The sequence below is a fragment of the Equus przewalskii genome, chromosome 17 (assembly GCF_037783145.1).
Source record: "Equus przewalskii isolate Varuska chromosome 17, EquPr2, whole genome shotgun sequence".
NCBI classification, from domain to species: Eukaryota; Metazoa; Chordata; class Mammalia; order Perissodactyla; family Equidae; genus Equus; species Equus przewalskii.
This window is the reverse complement of record NC_091847.1, coordinates 4,206,209-4,227,072: the sequence shown is the minus strand read 5'-3', so window position 1 is coordinate 4,227,072 and position 20,864 is coordinate 4,206,209. Positions and strand designations below refer to the sequence as shown.

The 20,864-nt window shown below is 51.3% G+C and overlaps 1 protein-coding gene and 1 long non-coding RNA gene across 3 annotated transcripts in view; one reads left to right on the top strand and one right to left on the bottom strand.

The window, feature by feature from the left end:
- Window positions 1-2,855: 2,855 nt before the first annotated feature.
- On the bottom strand, window positions 2,856-8,997 carry LOC139076738 (uncharacterized). Of its 2 annotated transcripts, XR_011528642.1 has the most exons (4): window positions 8,787-8,997; window positions 6,626-7,637; window positions 3,850-3,930; window positions 2,856-3,345 (listed from the first exon to the last, which is right to left on the bottom strand). It is a non-coding gene; the product is annotated as an uncharacterized lncRNA (long non-coding RNA). The 2 variants fall into 2 exon arrangements; XR_011528641.1 differs by lacking the exon at window positions 6,626-7,637 and having other exon boundaries at window positions 8,787-8,927.
- GYPC (glycophorin C (Gerbich blood group)) overlaps window positions 8,067-20,864 on the top strand; it is a 44,820-nt gene continuing 32,022 nt past the window's right edge. The window contains exon 1 of the mRNA XM_070581023.1: window positions 8,067-8,596. Within this exon, the coding sequence (XP_070437124.1) occupies window positions 8,560-8,596 (37 nt within the window). The 5' untranslated portion in view covers window positions 8,067-8,559. The remainder of the gene's footprint in view (window positions 8,597-20,864) is intronic.

The window sequence follows — 20,864 nt, the reverse complement described above, 5'->3', positions numbered from 1 at the left end:
TACCTTGCCCCAGCCACTTTATATATATTATTTTTAACTCTCACCACGAATCTATAAGGTAAGAGTTGTCATGCCCACATTACATATGAGAAAGCTACAGATCAAAGAGAAAGTATGTAGTCCAGGGTCACTAAGTCCATGCCCACTAAGTCCATGCCACAGACACTTGCCAAGCCCAATTCTGGCAGCCACCTAATTCCCATGACCTCCCTCCGGTTTCTTGGGTGCTCCGCCTCACTGGTCATCTTATCTGATTGATTGATTGATGCAAATTAAGACACAATGACACACTCCTACACGCCAAACAGAATAACTAAATTTAAAAGACTCAGAAATACCAAGTGTTTGGAAGATGTAGAATATTTCTATATCCTGCTGGTGGCAGTGGAAATTGGCGCTTTGGAAAACAATTTGACATTATCTAACAGAGTCAAATGCATACTCTAATATAACCCAGCAAGTTCACTCCTCCTCAGTATATAGATATGGATGCTGATGTCAATGTCGACGTAGATTATAGATATAGACATAGACACAGATATATAAAACAAACAATTTAAAAAAAGAAACAATCTCCGCTTGAGAGGACAAAAGAGGAAGAAATGTCTTTAGGGAAAACCAGGCTCCCGAAAGAGTGAAAACATGAAGGTAACATTTAACAAAAAGTTACAGAACACAGAGAAATTCACTTGTCGGACTGTGAGTTTCACAGCCCCAGTGGGAAGGGTTTGGAGAACACGAGGGAACCAGAGATAGACACCCATTAAGGATTTAAGAGCTGAGTGGGATGAAGAGACTGCAAAGCTTGAACTTTGGGTGGTGACTCAAGTAATCAGGAATGCACAACGGTATTAATCTGGACGGGAAATTGGGAGAAGGCGGGTTATCATTTCCACTTAAGGCCTCAGCTGGGATTGGTTGGGGGTGGGGAGCTCAGGGCCAGTCGTTCAGGGAGATCACAGAGACTGAGATGCCTCCCTCGGCCACACCTTAAGTCACGCTGCGGGCAGAGCTGAGGCTGGGAAACTGAGCCAAGTTATGTCTCCTTGGTACTGTCCATGTACATTCTTTTGAAACAAGGTCAGAGACTTTAATTAATTGCTGCTGAGTTTCATCTTGCTAAGTCAAGCCCATTTTCTCAGCCAACTGAGGTTTTTTTTCGTTAGTTTAGGTTTTCCCTGTGGTTTACAAGTGTTTTTCAAAAATTAAAAAAAAAATTCACATGGTACAGAGGGCTTTTGTTTTAAGAGCAGCTCTCTCCCACCACATACTCCCCCACCCACAGGCCCGCGCTCCCAAGGCTCTTTTCACCATCTCCAATAGCAGGTCTCCAGGTGGTTGCTTCATTTTTCTACCTAATATGTTCATTATCCTCGTTTTTGACTCGCGAACTTCAGACAATGTGTATTGAGTTCTTGTGCCGGTTGCTCTTCCTTATCCCATCCCAGATCCGTTCTCCCCCTACTGGCGCCCAGGGGACAGAGACTGATGTAAGGGCTGCTTCAGCAGAGCATCCAATTAGGTCAGGCCAAAGAAGGCCCAGCCTGAGGCAGGTGGAGAGAGAAGCGGGCCATCATCAATCCACCGCCCACCGCCCGCCCTGCGGCCTCCCTGTCTCCGTGGCTCTGCAGGGCTCTGGTCCTCTGAAGCAACAGCTGCGGGGAGCCCCCCACACAAGGCCTCTGCCCCGCCCAGCTCTCATGACACTGTTCCTCCCCTGCCCTTTGAGACCTGGGTCTGGTGCTCATCCTCAGATGTGAGGCCTTTAACCGGGCCCACTCCTCAAAACCCTGTGCCTCATCCCCCTTGAGTGTGTCCTCATTGTCACTCCTGGATGCTGACTGATCCACCCTGCGTGAGAATGATGGTCTGATGGTCGTCACCACTCTGGCACACTCCCTTCTTCCTTTCCTCTCTCTCCAAATGTCAAGTAGTTGTCTTACTAGATTTGGTGCTTCTCTGGGCTGACTGTCTTTGGAGCTTGAACAAGATGCTGAGGGCACACAAGCTGGTTGCCATCCACATCTCCACGCCCTCTGTGTGAAATGGGAACATCAGCCTTCTCCCCCTTCCCACCACATTTCAGCTCTTTCCCTTCCACCTCTGTCACCAAAGTTACCTGGAATTACAAATGTCAGTGTCATCAAAAACTGCATGTTCTAGTTCTTGTATATGACTTGGTTGTCATATATAGTTGTTTCTCACGTTTAAAAACGAAAGACCAGACTGATTATTCTAAAAGCTGTGAAGGGCTTCCTCTTCCATTGTCCGAATCCATCCGTTTCCTGCCCAGCCCTTCTTCTGGGGGAAAAAGTCTGGCTGGGAGATCTGTTTCCGGATTATATGGTCTGTGCTTTAGGGTGTGTGAAAGAGGAGCTTCCTGACAGGCTGCCGGCCCCCAGGTTCCAGAAAGGGGAGGTATGCTGAAAGAGGCTCCTTCCCACGCTAGCAGCCTTGGTTCACTTATAGTTTCTTGATTTCTCAGAGACATATCCGTACATTTTCTCCATAAGGGCAAACTTCTGCAGCCAGCCTGACATTTTGTAGGCAAAGGTGAGGAAGTGAGGAGGAGTTGCCTCACCCCAGGTTGATCTTCAGCCAATCCTCTTGCCTTCGTCCCCACTTCCAACCTCACCCTCCAACCTGCCATCTCTGAGCCCAGACCCCTGTGGCTCTGACCGGCTCAGTCCCCCCCACCCCCACCCCCATCACAGCCACCCTGCAGCCCCTCCGTGGTCTTCTCTGGACGGAAACCTCCATCTCTCCATTTCCTCCCCTCAACATGCTCTACATCCCACCCATCTTCCCGGAATTCTTGAAATCGCACACATGCTGAAGGATCCCCACAGAGCCTCTTCACTTTGTGAGCTTATTTCTTTTATTTTTCTTTTAATATAATTGTAATGGGCTGTCGAAAGGCAGAAAGTACAAAGTATCCTAAGTCTGTTGTCTCGAGCCATACACTTGAAGGAGTATATAAATGAGAGAAATAGATAAATAGTCAGCATGTCCCTGTGGCCTTGGCAAGATCGCTCCCATCTGTAGGTGGACACAGTTATATCCAGCTGTGGTCATGACACACTTATGTCTGTGTGTGTGCGTATTTCACATGATATTTTCAATTTTTTCCACATGTCTTTATCATTTGATGAACGTGCAAGCCCCCAGGGGTCCCTGCACCGACCCCTTCAGAGCACCTCGGATGGAGGCAGCAGTAACCCCATGCTGCACAGGAGAAAATTTGGAGGCAAAGTCACTTAGCACAGTGGCGAGTGGTGAACTAGGAATGAGAAGCCACGTCTGCCACGTTCCAAATGCCATTCTTTCCTTGCTCATGAGATTGTTCTGAGGATTAAACGAGACAAAATATGGAAAACACATAGGAAAAGTTTGACAAATGTAAGTACCATTCCTGCTCCTCCTTCTCAGTCATGGGGCCACATACCCCGAATTCCTCCCTCCTCTTGCCCAAGAGAATAAAAGCCACAACAAAGGTCTAAGGGCTCAGCTGGGGCAGCTGGAGATGCAAGTTTTCAGTTCAGTTTCACACCAACAACTTACGCCCAAAGGAAAGGGCTATGACCCAAACAAGGCTCCCTGAAAGTTAATAATTTTCTCTGTAATTGCTAGGTTTCCATTTCCAAATGTTCTGATAGGAACCATGGGAAACTCCTTCAGCAGCTCCCTGCTTGCTGTCCTTGTGTCTCAGGGCCTCCAGCATGAAAAGCCCCATCAAGCTGAGCAGTAATACCAGGGGGTCCCCCAGGGACACCGGGTGGGCAGGAGGGGTGCCAAGGAGAGTGAGCTGGGAGCACTTCCTCCACAGCAGAGCGTCAGGGTTGGACAGACCTGGTTCAGATTCCAGCTGTCACTGAGGAGCTGTGTGAGCACGAGCAGTTACTTCACCTCTCTGGTCCTCAGTTTCCTTTTCTGTAAAATGAGGAAGAGGGAAAAAGAAAAACAAATAACCACAAGGCACCTCCTCTGTAAAGACGCTGTGATGTGAGCAATAACCGCATGAAGGAGAGCCTGGCATAGCCCCAGGTCCGGCATTCTGGTGCTCAAGACATGGCCACCATCTGTTGAATCCTATGCCTGCTGAGATGTTTCATGGAAAATCACACACCTGCTGACGTGTGGGACCAACCCAGGCTGACCTGTGCGCTGTGTCCTTTTCACTGACTCCTCTTCTCTGCCCGAGATGCAAGCCAACCCACCCCTGATGTTTCTCTGTGCTCTTTTTTTCCCCATTCTGAAGTCTCCTCGTCCCTTTTCTCAACCCCAGTCCACTACAAGTTGGCTTCAGAGCTGTCACCAGTGCATGAGATTTTGCCTATGGTCACTTCAAACCATCCTGGACCACCTGGTGCTCCTGCTGGGTTTCTATGCTGTTCCTCATCTCTTAGAGATATGGTTTGGAAGCTTCCAGAAGCAGGCTGTTCTGGAGGCTTGAAGATCTACCCTCGATGAGGCGCCACTGTCAGCTAGGGGCGCAGGCTGGAGCTCTGGGCGCCTCCTCTCTGCCTGGCCTGCCCAGAGCTGGCCTTAGCAAAGTCTAGACCAAGAGGGCCTTGCAACACAGTCAACATGAGGCCTCCTCCCTCTCGGCAGCAAACCTCCTCACCTGGGGACTCTCCTCACACAAAGTCCCGTGTGCTGCCTGGAAGGGGAGAGGCTCCTGGCCTGGGCTGCAGAGCCGCCACCACTGATCTCTCTGTGCTCTGGGTTCACCCTCCCCACTCCCCACTCCCCCCTCATGCTTCTCATTACTCACAGCTTGTGACAGCGTTAACGAACCAAACCCCTGTTTCTTCTCTCCACTCCTCTTAACATATGCATAGCCACAGTCTGGTTTTCTTAAAAGCTGCCAAGTTGCCAATCAAGTAAGTCAAATTATCTTTCCGTGCTAATGGGAAAGAACCAGAAAAAGCCCCAAGGAGAAAATATTTTCAATACACACAAAAAGGTGTGATTGTCTTTTCTGTATAAAGAGTTCAAATAAAACAATAAGAAAAGCATTAACCACTTTTCTGAATGAGGAAACAGCATGAACAAAATATTCACGTAAAAGAACATGCAATTTGTAAATGAGCATATAACAATATATTCAACCTCATTAGTAATCAAGAAAATGCAAACTCAGATAACTACGTATGTTTCTCACCTACAGAATTATCAATGATTTAAAATCTAACCCTTAAGTCTGACAGGGGGCTCTGAGACGAGAGCTGGTCATCTTGATTTGGGAGAATACAAATTGTTACAGCCACAACTCAGGAATGTATGAAAACTTTAAGCACATTCCTAACCTTCGATCCAGTAGTTCCATTTGTTAGAATACAAACTAAACAAAAAAACGTGAACTGCATGTATTTATGTTCATATGGTTTATCAGAGCACTACTTAACTGCAAGGAAATCAAACAACCTAGTAATTAAAAGGAATTAAAGAGCTTTTATACTTTTATATGGGAAAGTGGCTGTGACATAATGTTTGCTGGTGAAAACTCAGCACTCAAGATCACATATTCAGTAGTATCTCAGTAGTATAAAGCAAATGTCCACAAATGCATAAAAACAACTAGAAATAAATAGATTTTAATGTGCTAGAGATGATGAGCAGTAGTTAGGGTTTCGGGGTTTTTTTCTCTTCATTTAATTTTTTTACACAAAAAGCATCTATTACTTTGATGAAGGGCAAAACTCTTAATTAGAAATTTTAAAGGACGCATGGAGAATCTGCCCATCTCCGCCTGTAAGAACCCACCCCCAGAGGACAGCGACTGCAGCAGGGTCTCCCAGCCCCTTCTGGAAGGGGCCAGCACTGAGTGTGTGTTACTTTGGGGTGGGCATAAGGCGAGCAGAGGTTCCCCTCCCATGGGCAGCTCCTGTCCTGTACAGTGCAAGGACGGAAGAGAAAATTCCCCTCTGGGACACCATCCACCCCCACACCCTTCAGAGGGCTCTGCGGGTTATACTAGCCAAGTCGGACACGCATCACAGAGCTGCGAAGGTCAAGTCCCCTCCTGCCCACTGCCCTGGACAAGCTCTTGTCACTGCTGCCAACCTCGGCTCTCTCACCTTTGAGACGGGCCATGGGCAATCCTGTCTTTGAGAGCATTTATGGGAATTAAATGAAATAAGAACTGCTTTATTGTTACACGACATAACTGAGTTCTTTCTACTCCATTAACAAAGATCCAACACATGAAGACACATTAGTAATGCATTTCTGTGACTTAGCGGCAGACTCTGACCATGCACTCTAATTTTTCGTATAATTATTTACCTTCCTAAAATAGCACTCATTTCTTTAAAATTAGACACGTCCATGGTTAAATTTTCAAAAATATACCCAATGTTTCCCTGCTAGCCAAACTACTACTCAGTATTAAATTCTCTCTACCTTCTTTTCAGAATGCTCCGGGGTCCTTATTATAAAGCAGGAGTGCCCGTGAGGGGGAGAGGGACCGTTATGTTTAACTCCTCTGTGCTAAGTAAGACATTGCAATTATGCCATTAATTCTCTAATGTAGTGCTCACAGCAGCCTAACTTTGCAGTTTGCTCCAATTTCACAGACAAAAATTTCAGGCTCCGAGAAGCTAAATAAAATGCTGAAGCTTACCCAGCTAGAAGGCAGTAAGGACTCAAACCCAGATGGAGTCCCAAACCGTCGGCTCCTGATAGCCCACGGCGGGCCCCCTGCTGCTGACGGCTGGAGCCCAGATGCTCTAGGTGTGTGACGAGTGCTACCTTGTTCTCGTTTCTGACCTCTGCAGTGTGTTGGGCTTTCCACCTTCGTCGTTTAGTTGTTCAGTTAGCTGGTTTTTTGGCTTTCTTTCTGTAAGGAGTTCTTGTCACGTTTTGAAGCTCTTATTCTGTCCTACCCTGAGAAACTAAATAAGCAAGGCTCTTATGATGATGTCTAAGGCCAGTCAGCTGGAAGTGAGCCTCCAGGCAGCCTCCCTGAAGTGAGGCACAGTGACCTGGGGACCCGTTCTTGGTTACCTGGCAGGTCCCTCGGCTTCCTTCCAGCTCTCCAGCTGCATTTCACATCACGGAAGTTGTTTTATTCACGAACTCTGAACACAGGGGCTATTACCTGCCTATGGTATTGCAACACCAAATGTTACGGTATCATTGCCAGCTTCTAGTAAGGCCTTTTCGGTCCCACTGTTATTTTACAGACATTGCCTCAGTGGAACTCGGGAATGTAAGCATTCTTGTCTCCATTTTCTAGCTGAGGAAACTGAGACTCGAAAGTCTCCACACCTGGCCAAAGGCCTTCTGTGAACAGTTCACTTCAAGGCAACACGTGCATGTTGGGCACGGAGGTTTGACTAAGGATCTACAGGCAATGTGGACTTCTTCGTTACCTAACTAAAGAGAATTATGAACAGCGTCCCACTGTGTCAAACAGGCAGCCCTAACCATCACTCCTGAAGTGGGTCCCTCCCACGGAGAACTGAGCAGGCGCCTGCACCGCACACCTCCAGGGGGCAGCCTCAAGTCTGTTCAGCGCGGGTGGTACTCCTAAGGGCTCACATGTGCAGACAGCTGGAAAATGGTGTCCGGGACTGCAGCAGAGTGACCGGAGCAGGAGCAGGTGGGGAGGGGGCCGCAGCAGGCACCGAGGGCTGTCAAGTAAACAACAACGCAGAGCCCCCACAGGAGGAGCAGACATCAGACATGAGAATAACAGCGTGACTCCTGGGGCCGGGATTTCAAATAAGGGTGACATGGTCTCAAGCTCTCTGCCTTTCTTGGGGGGAGGGGGCCACATCTATAACAACATTCTTTGTGGGTGGTGGGGGTAGGCTCTATTTAACTAACCAGAGTGTCTAAGTCACTGTCAGTTTTTAATTGTCTAAGTAAAGCGAAGTCGCCACAAACTCCACCATGTCTGGAATCCTCAGACAAAGGGGATCCAAATAAATCACACGTCCAGCAATCCTTTTTTCTGAGAATCTTTCCCAAACTTAGCCCATGGGTTGGGACAGCACCCCTGAAGGGCCATCAAGGCGGGAGCTCTTCCCAGGCCACAAATGCCTCGCGGCTCTGAGAGGCACACAGCTCTGAGCCGCAGAGCCGATCTGCCAGCCAAGATTCAAAGGCAGGTCTGTCCCTATTTGGTCACCGTCTCCGACAGTGCTGGGGCAGGCCACTGTGTCACATCTGGGAGTTTTCAGTCCACAGAGGAGGGGTTTCTCAACCACAACCTCTGTGTCTGGTAGTTGCAGACAGAAACAGAAACAGAGTTAGAAAAATGTGATTCTTGCGCAGGAAATTTGGAACAGACGAGTTCACAAGTGGGCGGGTGTGTGCTTAAAAAAAAAAAAGAGAAACAGAAAGGGTGGAAACCCCACCAGCCAAGTCTGCAGAAAAAAATACACGCAGCCTGCCTATCTGGGGCCGGGGCCCCTCCCCTCGGGCCGCGCGGGAGCAGTGTGACACAGGTGCCGCTTCCTCCCGCCGCCCAGGCTCGGAGCGGCCCAGCGCGACCCTCGCCACCCTCCGCGCGCCCCTCGGCCGCCCGGGCCGCGCCCAGCACCCCCGGCGATGAACAGCCTCAACGACACGTCGCCGCCCGGCCGCGGTGAGTACCCGCGTGGGGGGTCGGCCGGCGCGGGCCCCGGGGCGCAGGGCCTGGCGGCGACCAGCCGGCCTCGGGTGGCCCCTGGCGCGCGGGCTCTGCGCCCCGGCCGCCCCTGCGCGTCTCTTTGTGTGCTGGTCGGGACGCGTCGGTGGCTAAAACTTTTCCCCCCTGAAGAGAGTAAGAAAAGGACCTGCTGGGAGGGAGAGGCCGAGCTGGAAGCAGGCTGGCGAGCACATCGCCACCAGTTGTTTCCCGGCTGGCCGGCAGGCAGGGAACTTGGAGGCGACGCTGAGCAAACTCGGGGACTCTCCCGGCCCCGCTGGCTGGCCTCGTCCCGGCCGGCCGAGAGACACACAGACGTTGGAGGCATCTGCTCTCCTGACCTTTTGGGGTTTGTAGCTGCTCACGGCCCGTTTTTTTTCTTTTTACAACAGCACGTTTTCTTGCTGACAGGAAATCGTATACCCTGAGATTCTTTGTGAGATTTTCGGAAACATTGCTGGGCCTCCCCCGACTTCCTCTGCCATTGGGCTTTTGCAATGAAAAACTAAAATTTTCTTTTAACAGAAAGGAATGTTTATCCTTCTTAGCCGCACTCTGGCTAGGTCTGATCATTAGAAACTGTCAGAGAGGAGACATTCTGAGCCTATCATGTAATCCTGTTAAGTAATTAATATGATAATGATCTGGGTATCGGAGACACCCAGTGGTTTATACGTCTTTAAAATCCAGGTGGCTGTGGGGCTTTACTCAGTGAACTTGAGCAGGAATAAGTGTGGCGAGGGCTGTATTTGTGCACGATGTGCCTCTGTGTGTACACAGCCACATGTGTGCACGTGAGGGTGCTCACCTCCGTCTGGGTGTGCACAGCCTGGAGTCCTGGGAGTGAGGGACTCGCTGCCTGCATTGGGATCAAGTGTGCCAGTTATTAGCCAAGGACCTGAGGTGAGCCAGCTCCTTTTAGCTCCGGTTTCATCATCCACAAAACGGGAATGATAAGATATTGCTCTTTGGGTTGTGAAATCAAGTGCGTATAAACGGCTCAGCACAGAAACTGACTCATACTAAGCGCTCGATAAATGTCAGGCGTCTTTATTTTCATTTCACGTGAGACTGTGGATCCTTGGGCTTGTGGGCATCAGTGTTTATATGTGTGTGTCTGTAAGTGAGCGTGTGTGAATCAGACACTAGTGAGCTCCTGCGTGTGTGTGTGTGTATCGTGCCAGAGTCGAGGGGCCGAAGCTGCTGTAATCCTTCCACTTCAGGCACTGAGGAAGTGCAGGCCTGCAACCATTCCCCTGTTTGGAGAGGACGGGCTTGCTGGCCCCCAGCCTTGTCCCTGCCTCCCAACCCCACCCAGTGGTTCTCTAGGATTCAAGTTTCAAACCTTGACCAATGACTATGGGCATTCCCCTCCGGAACTGATGGGACGCAGCCCGAACGCGCATACCATTCCACATTCCCCCTAGGACTTGATTTATGGCAGGATCTCTGCTGTGGGAGAACCGTGGGGCCCTATTCCTTGCTGCTAACTCAGGCAGGATGTGTCTATATCCTGTCTCAGTTTACATCACTGCTCCTCTGAGCCAGAGGTTAGAATGGAGAGGACTCGCTGCTCCCGCCCGCCCTGCCAGGCCTGCCCTACCCAGCTGGGCTCAGCCAAGTCCCGTAGCCCGAATGCCACAGTTATTGCGAATGAGTCATCTGCAGACATCCATTGCCTTGCCCTTGGATGGAAGGGGTCAACGCTCAGTGAGCTGGCCAGGTCTGGCAGCTTTCTATAGAATTCGCCACCTCTAGCAGAAACAGAAGGGATTGCATTAAATGCCAATGAAATTTTATCTCAGCCATTGCTCAACCCCTCCAGATATCAGTGGTGTCAGGAGTCACGCGGCATTGGCACAGTCAGCGGCTGGACCTTTCCAAGGGTGCCCATGGGTGGGCACTTATTTCTGGGGACTTGCAGTGTGCCTTGGGAAACAGAGGAGTGTGGGGCGGGGGGATTCTGCATCTGCAGTGGGAGCACATGAGCCCACTACAGTGAGCAGGAAGAGGACCCTCAGCAACGGCGGGAGTTGGCAAGCCAAGTCAGTGTGCCTCTTTGGGTGGCAGATAGATATACCAAAGCCCTTCTGAGGCCCCAGCCAAACACCCTCCAGAGATTGAGCCAGCACAACAGGCCCAACATGCCAAGAACCAAGCAAAGGAATCTGAACAATGAACGAAGAGTTAATAATAGTTAATTATACCTTAACACCATGTATAGACTGACTCATGCTTCTTGGGACTGCATAGCATGAACTGTGTTAATATATGAATGAATTGGTTATTTTATTTAATCAATTCCTCCACAAATGGACATTTAGGTTGTGTAGTCTTTATTTGATTTTTTTTTTAACCAGATACAGTGCCACCATGACAACCTTTGTAAGTAGGGTTTTACATGTGTATATTTGCATACCTTTAGGATAAATTGCCCCCTAGAATTTAATTTCTGGGGGCAGAGAGTGAGTACACTTAAAATGTTAGTAGATACTGAAAATTGTCCTCCAAAAAGTCACATGAATTTCTAACTTCACCAGTAGCCAATGAAAGTGGCTGTTTCCCCACATCCTCTCTCACACGGTGTAGTTCTTATCTTGGCCAATCTGATGAGTGAAACACATTGTCACTTTTGGCTGTGAGGCTGCACAGGGTTTCCTACCTCCGTACGACATTGTATTTCTTTTCCTGGGAACCACCTGTTTTGCCCTTTGCCCGTTTCCTGTCAGGTTCCCCGGCCCCCATGAGGACCCCTGCCCCAGGAGTTCCTGACGGGTCCTCCCTCCCCAGCGGCTGGAGGCAGAGCAGGGACCGCAGAGCCACTGCTGTGCAGTCAGAGCCGAGTTTGATCTCGTCTCCAACACTTATTGGCTACGAGGAGGTACAAAATACCTCAGAGCCTCGGTTTTCTCGCCTGTAAGTGGGAGTAATAACAGCTACTTCACAGGAATCGTTCGATAAAGGAGAGAAGAAGGGCTTGGCCCGTGCCCAGCGATGATAGCGGTATCTGTGCTGTTGTTAACAGAAGTTATCAAAGTAAACCTGGCCTGTGGCAGCTGGTAATCTCCTGAGTCTCCTGGCAGACAGCTGCTGTTTTTGCTTTTGATAACGTAACAACAACGATGACGTCAGTACCTATGTGCCGAGCCGTGTCCCGCCCTGCTTGGGTCACCTCTCTGCAGCTTGCTCTCAGAGGCACTTTCTTACCTGTTTCCAAATGAAACACTGGAGGCTCCTGGGGACATTGTCTGAGGACACACTGACTGAGGACACAGCCAGGCTGTGGGCACAGGCTGTCCAACCCCAGAGCCAGCAGAGGCCAACCGAGGGGGCCGTTAGGGTGCATGTGGTCTGCTGCCTGGGGCCAGGCGGGGAGTTCCGCCGCCCACCCACCTTGGGAGCTGGGCCTGGGACATCACCGCTCTAACTTTGCACACGGCAGCACTGCGTGCGGCGGACGCTCAGAACCTGCCCACCATCCCACAGCTCTTCAGCCGGCCTGTGGGCCAACCTCAGCGCACCGACGCACATCGTCTCTCCCTTTTCTGTGGTCATGCCTGACCCACGCTGGGCCTGCTGCTGACCTCTGCCCTGCCTTCCCCACCAGCTCAGGCCGTTCCCTGGAGCCCTCTCTCAGGGCCATCCTGCTGCCCGGGCCGCCCTGATTCTGCAGCTTCACTCTCACAAGTGCCCGCTTCAGGCCCCTGGGCTCTCTGGGTGCCCTCCCCCCACCACACACACGCACACGCGCACACACATGCACACACACTGTCGGCCTGGCAGCCACCTGCTTGACAGTTAAGGCCGGGTTGATGCACTCCCGCCTCCCTGGGCCCTCCCTGAACACTAGAAAACCACCTGCCGTGGCCCTGGGGACATTTTGAAACCCTGACAGATTCCTGAGTCCATCCCTTTCCAGGAGTTCAGACCTCCCAAGGGACTCCACGACCCCAACTGCCCCCACTGGGGGTCTGGCGCAGAGAGGTGCTCAGCAAGTGACTGGGACATGAATCCATGACTGCACAGATGACCCAAACGTCTGCGCTCCCAGGCCTGTGTCCACTCCGAACGCCCTTTACAAATTATGCGCTCAGTAGCTCCAAGATAAGAACTTGGTGTATGCATGGAGGCAGCAAATAATAACTGAAATGGACAGAAGGTCCAAACAGAACAAATTCTAAGAACACCACTGACGGGCCCCAGCAATCACCACCTAGCTCTCCTTCCACGTCCAGCGCTGATTCGAGTTTCCTCCCTCTGCCCTCCTCTCTCCCACCCCCTCCCCCCATCTTTGCCGAGAGTTTTCTTAAGATCATTATGCAATCTGAACTTCTGAGGGAATGCTGGCTCCTGCCCTTAGTTGTTATAAATTTTAATTTTTGTACATTCTTCCATAACGAATGTGAGTGTGCAAAATCTTAGCCAGTGGCACATGTTGGTGAGCGCTGGTCTCCTCTCATGCCAGCCAGAGCCCCAGCCCGAGACCCTGGATTCCATCCTAGGCAGGCGGAGCTCAGCAGCAGCCTTGCACGACTCCCCCTCGCCCGCCCTCGCAGCCACTGGAGAGCCTGTGTGGTTATCACCATGGCGCAGACGAGCCGCTGGGCTGCGTAGACGGCCTGCCTTGCCCGTGGACAGCAGCAGAGCACGACTTGCTGCCCACCCACCTGGCTCCCAGGCCCTGCCCTTCCTCCTGGCCCGATGACTTCACCTCCTCTTATTAATGACTCTTTACAGTTGACTAATTACTGGAGGCTCAGTGTGGACAACTCTGAAAGTTGAAAACTCCAGGGGGACCCAGCCATGGAGGGGTCACAATATTGTGCGATTTACCTCCCGGAGCTTCCAGCAGGGGGAGAGGAAAAGGAAGCATTTTGAAATACACCACAGCACCTGTCCTTACCAGATCTGTCCTCAGGGGAAACTAGTTAACCAGAGCCCGACCTGCTGGCATACTATCAGAGTCTGAGTGACTGGGAGCCAGCCTTGGTGGCCTAGTGGTTAAGGTTCAGCACTCTCGCCAGAGCCCAGGTTCCTTTCCCGGTCAGGGAATGACACCACCTGTCTGTTGGTTGTCAGACTGTGGTGTCTGCCTGTTGCTATGATGCTGAAAGCTGTGCTACCTGTATTTCTAATACCAGCAGGGTCAGCCATGGTGAACAGGTTTCAGCAGAACTGACAGACTAGGACAGACTAGGAAGAAGGACCTGGCCACTCACTTCTGAAAAAAAATTGGCCACACAAACCCTGTGAACAGCAGCGGAGCCTTGTCTGATAGAGCACCGGAAGGTGAGAGCATGGCGCAGACGACCAGTCAGGGATCTGCTCTGCTGTCCACAGGGCCACTAGGAGTCGGGATCCACTCAGCATCACCACCACCACCAACTGAGCTGACCTGGGGCAAGGGGAACCACTTCAGCCCCCTCTAGCCATCCTGTCCCACTTACTTAGGGAGAGGACAAAAGCTGAGAAACACTGTGAAGTTCCCGCCCAGAAGCGCAGGCTCGCTGAAAGGTAGAGACCTAACCCGGAGACTGTAGGGTGACTCCCCTCCCCCACCCCCTCATCACAGTTGTTCCCTCTACCCAGGACGTCAGTCCATCATGTCTGGCATGATGTGCAAGGCCTACTAAAAGGCAAAAGAGAAGACCCAGAACAAGCATTGGAACCAGTCACGGCAGGGATGTTGGAATTATCAGACTGGGAATTTGAAACAACGATGACTGATAACTCTGGCGACACTTTATTGTACTCACTCTGTCTCTGCTTCTCTAGCAAACTCCTTCTATAGGTTAAAGGCACCCCTCCCTTCTCTTGTGGCCTAAACTTTGCGGCCGGCATACTATGGGGGCTCTGTGGACGCGCCCAGGCCCTGTCAGGGTCCCTGAGGGCAGGAGGCTTTCATTTGGGCAGTTGTGAGGCAAGACCCGGGGGAGCTGCCCGGTCATCTCCTGGCTCCCGTTACACCCTGACGGAGGCGTTTTATCTCCATTCAGATGTGATGCTGCCAGCTGGCACATCACACGCAGAGGGCACAGCCAGAAGCCCTTGCTCCCACTTCTCCTGCACACAGTGCACGTTTTTGTGAGGGGTTCGGGTAGGTGGCTGCCAGCTGACCCCGGGCCTCAGCACTACCATTTTCCCCTTGGACCCTGGAAGGGAGAATCCTCACATTTTATCAGTAGCTATGGGCACGTGTATTCTCAGCAGAGTCTTAAAGTGAGGGAAATTATGGTTTTCCAGACCAAAACCAGACAAAGCAATCATGCCTGCCCGCCTCTTGTGTGGGGCCTCCGTCTGTGACGCCCGTATTCCCCGGCAGCAAAGTTCCCTGGCTGTGAAATGCCACTTTCTCTTGAGATGCTCACCAAACACCCTTGCTGGAACTTTGCACACAGCCTTGAGCAAGCAGAGCCTTCAAGTTCAGGTTCCCCTTCTGTACTTTTTCAAAACTATTTAGCCCGCACTCACTTTGCACCAATTTGCTAGTGACAAAGTTAGAACACCAGCTTTAGAGTTCAAGGATTTGGGTGTGAATGTGCCCCCCTCTGACCTGGCTTTGGCCTTGAACACATTGAGGGCCTCTTGGCAGCTCAGTCCATCATCCAGGGCAGGGCTGGCCCCCTGGGCCTGCACCCTGTGTGGTCAGGCAGGGCCCCGCCCTCAGACGGCCCCACACACATGTGGTTTAATATTCTGCTATTGCCGTCTTCAAAGTCTTAATTTTTGAACAATGGTCCCCACATTTTCATTTTGCACAGGGCTCCCCCACAAATTCTACAGGTAGTCGTGATTGGGTAGATGGGGATAATAATCTTTTCTGCCTTAGGGGTTTGTCTGAGGATTGGCTGTATTACCACAGATAGTATTCCTAGTATCTTGCCTGGTACCTGGTGATCACTGGCACTTGCCAAGTGTTTGAGTGTGTCCTCAGTGCATGCCGGCTCGCTCCTCACTGCCCAGCTCCCTCCTCATTCCAGTCTTGTCTCTGTCTGCCCACTTGCCATTGAAAATAGTACCCCAGGACGAGATGGCACAGCTGCCCAGAGCCAGGGCGAGGCCCTCAGACCCGACAGGGAGCCGCCCCTGCAAGAGCTCTGGGAAGCTGCTCCCTGCTGACCTGGGAGGGCTGCCTCCAACACGGGGGAGGTACAGTGGACAGCATCCCGGAGCACAGGTGCGGGCCTGGCCCGTGGCCTCACACACTAGCTGTGTGACTAGCCATGTGACCTTGAGCAAACCGTTCACCCTCTGCAGCTCAGTTTCCTTACGTGGCACCCTAAGAGGACCAACCTTGCTCCCCCGACCTCCCCTAAACACCAGCCTCTTAATAATGGGGGTCTCAGCTGTCTTGTTCTCCATAGGGAACAGTAGGCTCTTGACAAACACTCATGAATGAGGGAATGGGTGAATGGATGGATGGATGGATGGATGTGTAGGTCCAACCAGTGCACACAAAGCCTGATCTGCACAGAGGGTGCTGAGTGTCCTGATAGTCACTCGCATGCTCTGCCAGTCCTGTGTGAGGCCGCATGCCTCGGTGGCCCGAAGTGGCCTCTGAGCTCCTCTTGGCTCAGCCCCCGACCTCTTGGCCTCTGGCGTTCCTGTGCACTCTAACCCGTGGCTGTGTGGAGCCCCTCCCTCTCCCCTGGCCCTCCTGCTCTCCACTATCCCTGTCTTCTCTCACCAGCCATTTCTCTCTTTGCCTTGGTGCTGCCCTGGCCCAGGGTCACAGCTGGGACTCTCCAGTGCTCTCAAGCTTGGGCTCCCTCTCTCCCGGGATGACTGCCTCCCCCTGCTAGCTGCACCCCAGGCCTGAGCCCCCGCAGGGAAGCTGGGCCTTCCTTGCTCCCTCTGGTCATGCTCTAGAGGGGCTGCCTTTGGGTCACCCTCCTTCAGCTTCTGCCAAAGTTCTCCTTTTAGTGAAATTAATTTCAGCTATGGCTGGAAATCCTGAGTCGTCCCTTTTTTTTTTAAATTTCACATCTCGTTTTTTTTCCCTTTTCCACAAATTCCTTAAATTATCTTGACTCACTCTTCTCTTGGTGACTTCCTTCCTGACTCAGAGCATAGAAACTGCACACAAGTTATCTCATCGCGGCCAGAGCAGCCCCAGGGGGGGTATTTTTATCTCCTTTTTGCATGTGACGATACTGAAACTTGCAGGCGTGTGACTTACTGGGAGCCACAGCCACCGACCCTCAGGCTCGCCCTCAAGCTCATCCTCACGCTCACCCTCACACTCCTATGGCAGGCTTTTCTAGGAGGGCTCGTGTTAGGCACAGAGCTTAGGGCCCACAGTGCTCTTAGAGATCCACAAAAATGTTTATTTTAAAATCAGAAGGGAAAAATGAACTTTTAAGACTAAACATCACGTTTGTCTTTATAACGATGTCACTATGTAAAACAACTTTTAATATTTTGGAGAAGAAGGGACCCATGGAGGCCCACGGATGTCCCACTGCGGCCCTGGCTCAGCCCATCCGAGGCCGAGGGGCTGGGTGACCACTCGTCCCCGCATTGCCGTTCTCCCTGCCCACCTCTGCCCTGCTCCCAGCGCTCTGACCCTCCTCTGTGTGGCTGTCCACTTCAAATCCTCACACTGCCCCTGGCCACCCTGCCCAACACTGCAGCAACCCGGGGCTGGGCAGCTGCAGTGGCTGTGCCCGTGCCTGCCCTGTACCCGCCTCGGGAGGTTCATAGTGCCGAAAGGAAACGCGTGAGGATGCACAGCACTCACTCTGTGTCTAGCTCTGTCTTTATCTCTGTCTCTGTCTCTGTCTCATTTCTCTTACTCTCTTGGCTTTTTAAACTGTGAAATTAGGCTGCTCTTCACTTAAAAGTTTAAAAATGTTTCCTTTCCCATGTTTTATTATTATGGAAGCAATTCACATTTGTTGTTGAAGTACGTATACAAGACCAAGAGGAAGGATGTCAGGAGATTCTAGAGCAGAGGTAACTCTCAGACCCGCACAGGACAGCCAGATGACAGCTGGAAGGCAGTTCAGAGGAAGATCTGGGCAGAGATAAAGAAGGGACCTCAGAGTAAAGAGGCCACCAGGGAAGGGCCCCGAGGGGAGCCTTGAAGAGCCTGCTGGGGTTGCCTTGATGGCTCTAAATCAGATCAGGGCCAGAGGGCACACAGTGGATCCCAGCAGAACAGCAGAGGGCGGGGCAGGGAAGAGTGCTTGTCGCGTTCCCACTTGGCGCACCCGCTCTGTTCTCCTCCACCCCTGGCCAGGTTTACGTGGTACCTCGTTTTATCCTGAAGACATTACATGGGTGTAGATGTTACTAATTCCAGTTTAGAAATATGGAGACTGAGGTTCAAAGAGGTAATTTCCCCCGAGCCTCACTGTGCTCACTGACGCTCTCCAGCCTTGAGCCACATGAGTCCCTCCGCCTCTGGGACGTGGCAGCCGCCATGCTGGGGGGCCGGGTTGCCCATGACCCCTCGCCCTTCCGCTCAGCTCCGTGCAGCCCTGAGGTCACTCTCCCGCCTCAGAAGAAAAGGCCATTCTTTATCCTCCCCACCCCGGGCCACTTGTGCTGGCTCTGCCCTCCTCCACCACCCCCACCTGGCCACCTAGCAGCTGCTAATGAAATGCTCATAGTGGTGCACAAGGGCCGGGTTGTGACCATGTGAGCTCTGCCAGCTGAGGCCAGCCCACACGCAGGTCCCACTTCCCCCGGGGAAGAGTGGGCAGCTGTCTCAGGGTCACTGCAAGGGCACCCAGAGAGAATAATGCCCCCACCAATTCCCGGCCAATTCCTGGAAGGCCGCCCCCGCAGAAGCACCGCTGGGCCAGCAGCTTTGTCTTTGGTTGAAATATCACAAGCCCTGGGGCCGTCGCCGTGTTGCGTGTCATACTTTGCTGGGTGCTGTCAGATCTGTTTCCTTTCTTCATTCAAGAGAGACGTTGTCTCTCTTTGACAGGACCCTGCAGTCCCAGCAGCAGCCCCTTGACGTCACTCCATCCTGTCCCTGACTTAGGAACCCGACAAATGGGTTTCTGGGGCACAAACAGGGCACTCGCAAAGGCACCAGACACCTGCAGCCCAGACTTGCCCCATCTACTACATCCGGCTGTGTGGAATCTTACAAGTTACTTAACTTCTCTGGGCTTCACTTTATTTACCTGTCAAAGCAGGCAAGCTGGCCCTAAATTATCCTGTATCTTTTGCCCTTTCCTCCATGCCCTACACACGCACACACACACACACACACACACACACACACGTACACTCCTTACCACTTCCTCGCATCCCTCAGTGACAGGTATCACTCCCAGGCTCGAGGCAGAGGGGAGCTCTCTTGGGGATCTCTTTGGCCTGGGTTGGCCTGGGGCAGGGCAGACAGGCATTGAGTCCATGGGTCGTACTCCCTCCCAGAGAGAACTGGAAACAAATGTGAGAACTGCTGCCCACAGCATCTTTGGCCTTGGACGTGCTTTTGAAACTGTTTTCTGTACCACCATTTTTCAAACATGGTTCCCACCTCTTTGCCTCAGTCTAGCATGTCTGCAGTATACTCAACTATGGCCAGTGTATCCCGCTTCTCAAAGCCTTTTCTGTCTGATCTCACCACGGTCAGCATGATGTTCAGTCCAGATCCCTTTAACCCCACGTGGCAGACAGGGACCCTCAGGTTTGGAGAATTCAGCAGGGTTGTTTGGGTTATTTGGGTTTGGGTTCAGCACTGCCTCTCCCGTGCCATCCCTCATTGAATCCACCCCAAGTCTATTAACAAAGACAACAATCTATTACTAGTCTATTAATAAAGGCAGCCTTCCCGCTGGCAGGTTACCGGTGCAGCACAACCATGTGCCTGTAGGTAAAGTGGGGGCCAGTTTCCAGATTTGATCCTTATACACACCCCTCTTCATTCCCAGCCTATTACATGACCTGGGGTCCTTTTGAAAGTCCCATGTTTTCAGGGACCGCTTGGGTAGCATGTGACGCAAGCCATGAGCCTTCAGCTTTCTGTCCACTTCTAGTGAATTCAGTCCAGAGCTCCACCTTTGGTTCGTCACAATTGAATCGGGTGCACTTTGCTTTTAATCCAGTGAGCACATCCTGTGTGCAAAGTTCTGCACAGGAGACACAGGGGACACAGACTCTGTGACCCAAGAAGAGCATGAGAGGGCAAAGCTAGTCAAAACACCGTCCAGTGCCAACTGGCCCACCAGGCTGCCAGCCACTCCTGGCCCGGGTGCAGCTCATGTTGCTGGTCCCCTCCAGAAGGAAGGCCATGTATCCACGAACCTCCAAAAGAAGTGGCTTCCCACTGGGGTCCCCAGTCTGGAAAGCATACACGAAAAACGATGTCCCAGCTACAAATCTCCATTGCAATTATTTTCAGCAGAAATAACATTTCTACAAAATAAATTCTTAGATGAAATCTGGAAATATAAAAGAGATAAAAACCCACCTGAGGCAGCCGAGCTGGGGTGAGAGGCCTGGTGACCACACCCCAGGGCCCTTGTGGTGGTTCACTCAAGTGATCGCCGGACACAGGCTTCGCGTAGTGCGTTTGCAGACTCCTGCCCAGTACCTCCTGGAACGGTTGGCTATGCACAGTCACTGTTTGTTGTCAGTGATGATACTTCGGGGCTTGGATCTCAGAGGATCCTTCCATATTAGATGTTTCTGTCACATGAAGCCATAAAATACTCTCACTGTGGGTATACGTTAGCCTCTGGCCAGACTGCTTTGTACGCTCACCTGCCGATCACTTTACCAAGCAATTCCATGAGACAAGTTCTTATCAAGCTTTGTGACCACTCAGAGTCCATGAAGAAAATCTGGAAAGTTGGAAAGGAAATTGAACGGGAAATTCTATTATGAAAGCAATTTATCCGCAAATGATCACTAACCACCATCTACATTCCTGGTTCATCAATAGAAAAACATAGGGTTGTGGTGTGTCCATCATGTCATCTGTCCTGGGCTTAAGGAGGAGATGAAGAAGTATAAGACAAGATCTGTGCCCTCAAATCGTTCTTGGATTTCTTGGGGCAGCAAGATATACATCACGACAATATCCAGTCCTCCTAGTGAGAAATTCTTATCACACGAATTCAGGTTTCAGATCGAATTGCCTATGTGTTGTTGTGATTATTCACTGAAATACCTAAATAGATATCCAGATATTTAAAGAATAACTTCAAGTAGTATAAGCCCCCCAAATGTAAATTGATACGGAATATTAGCTGATATGGATAGG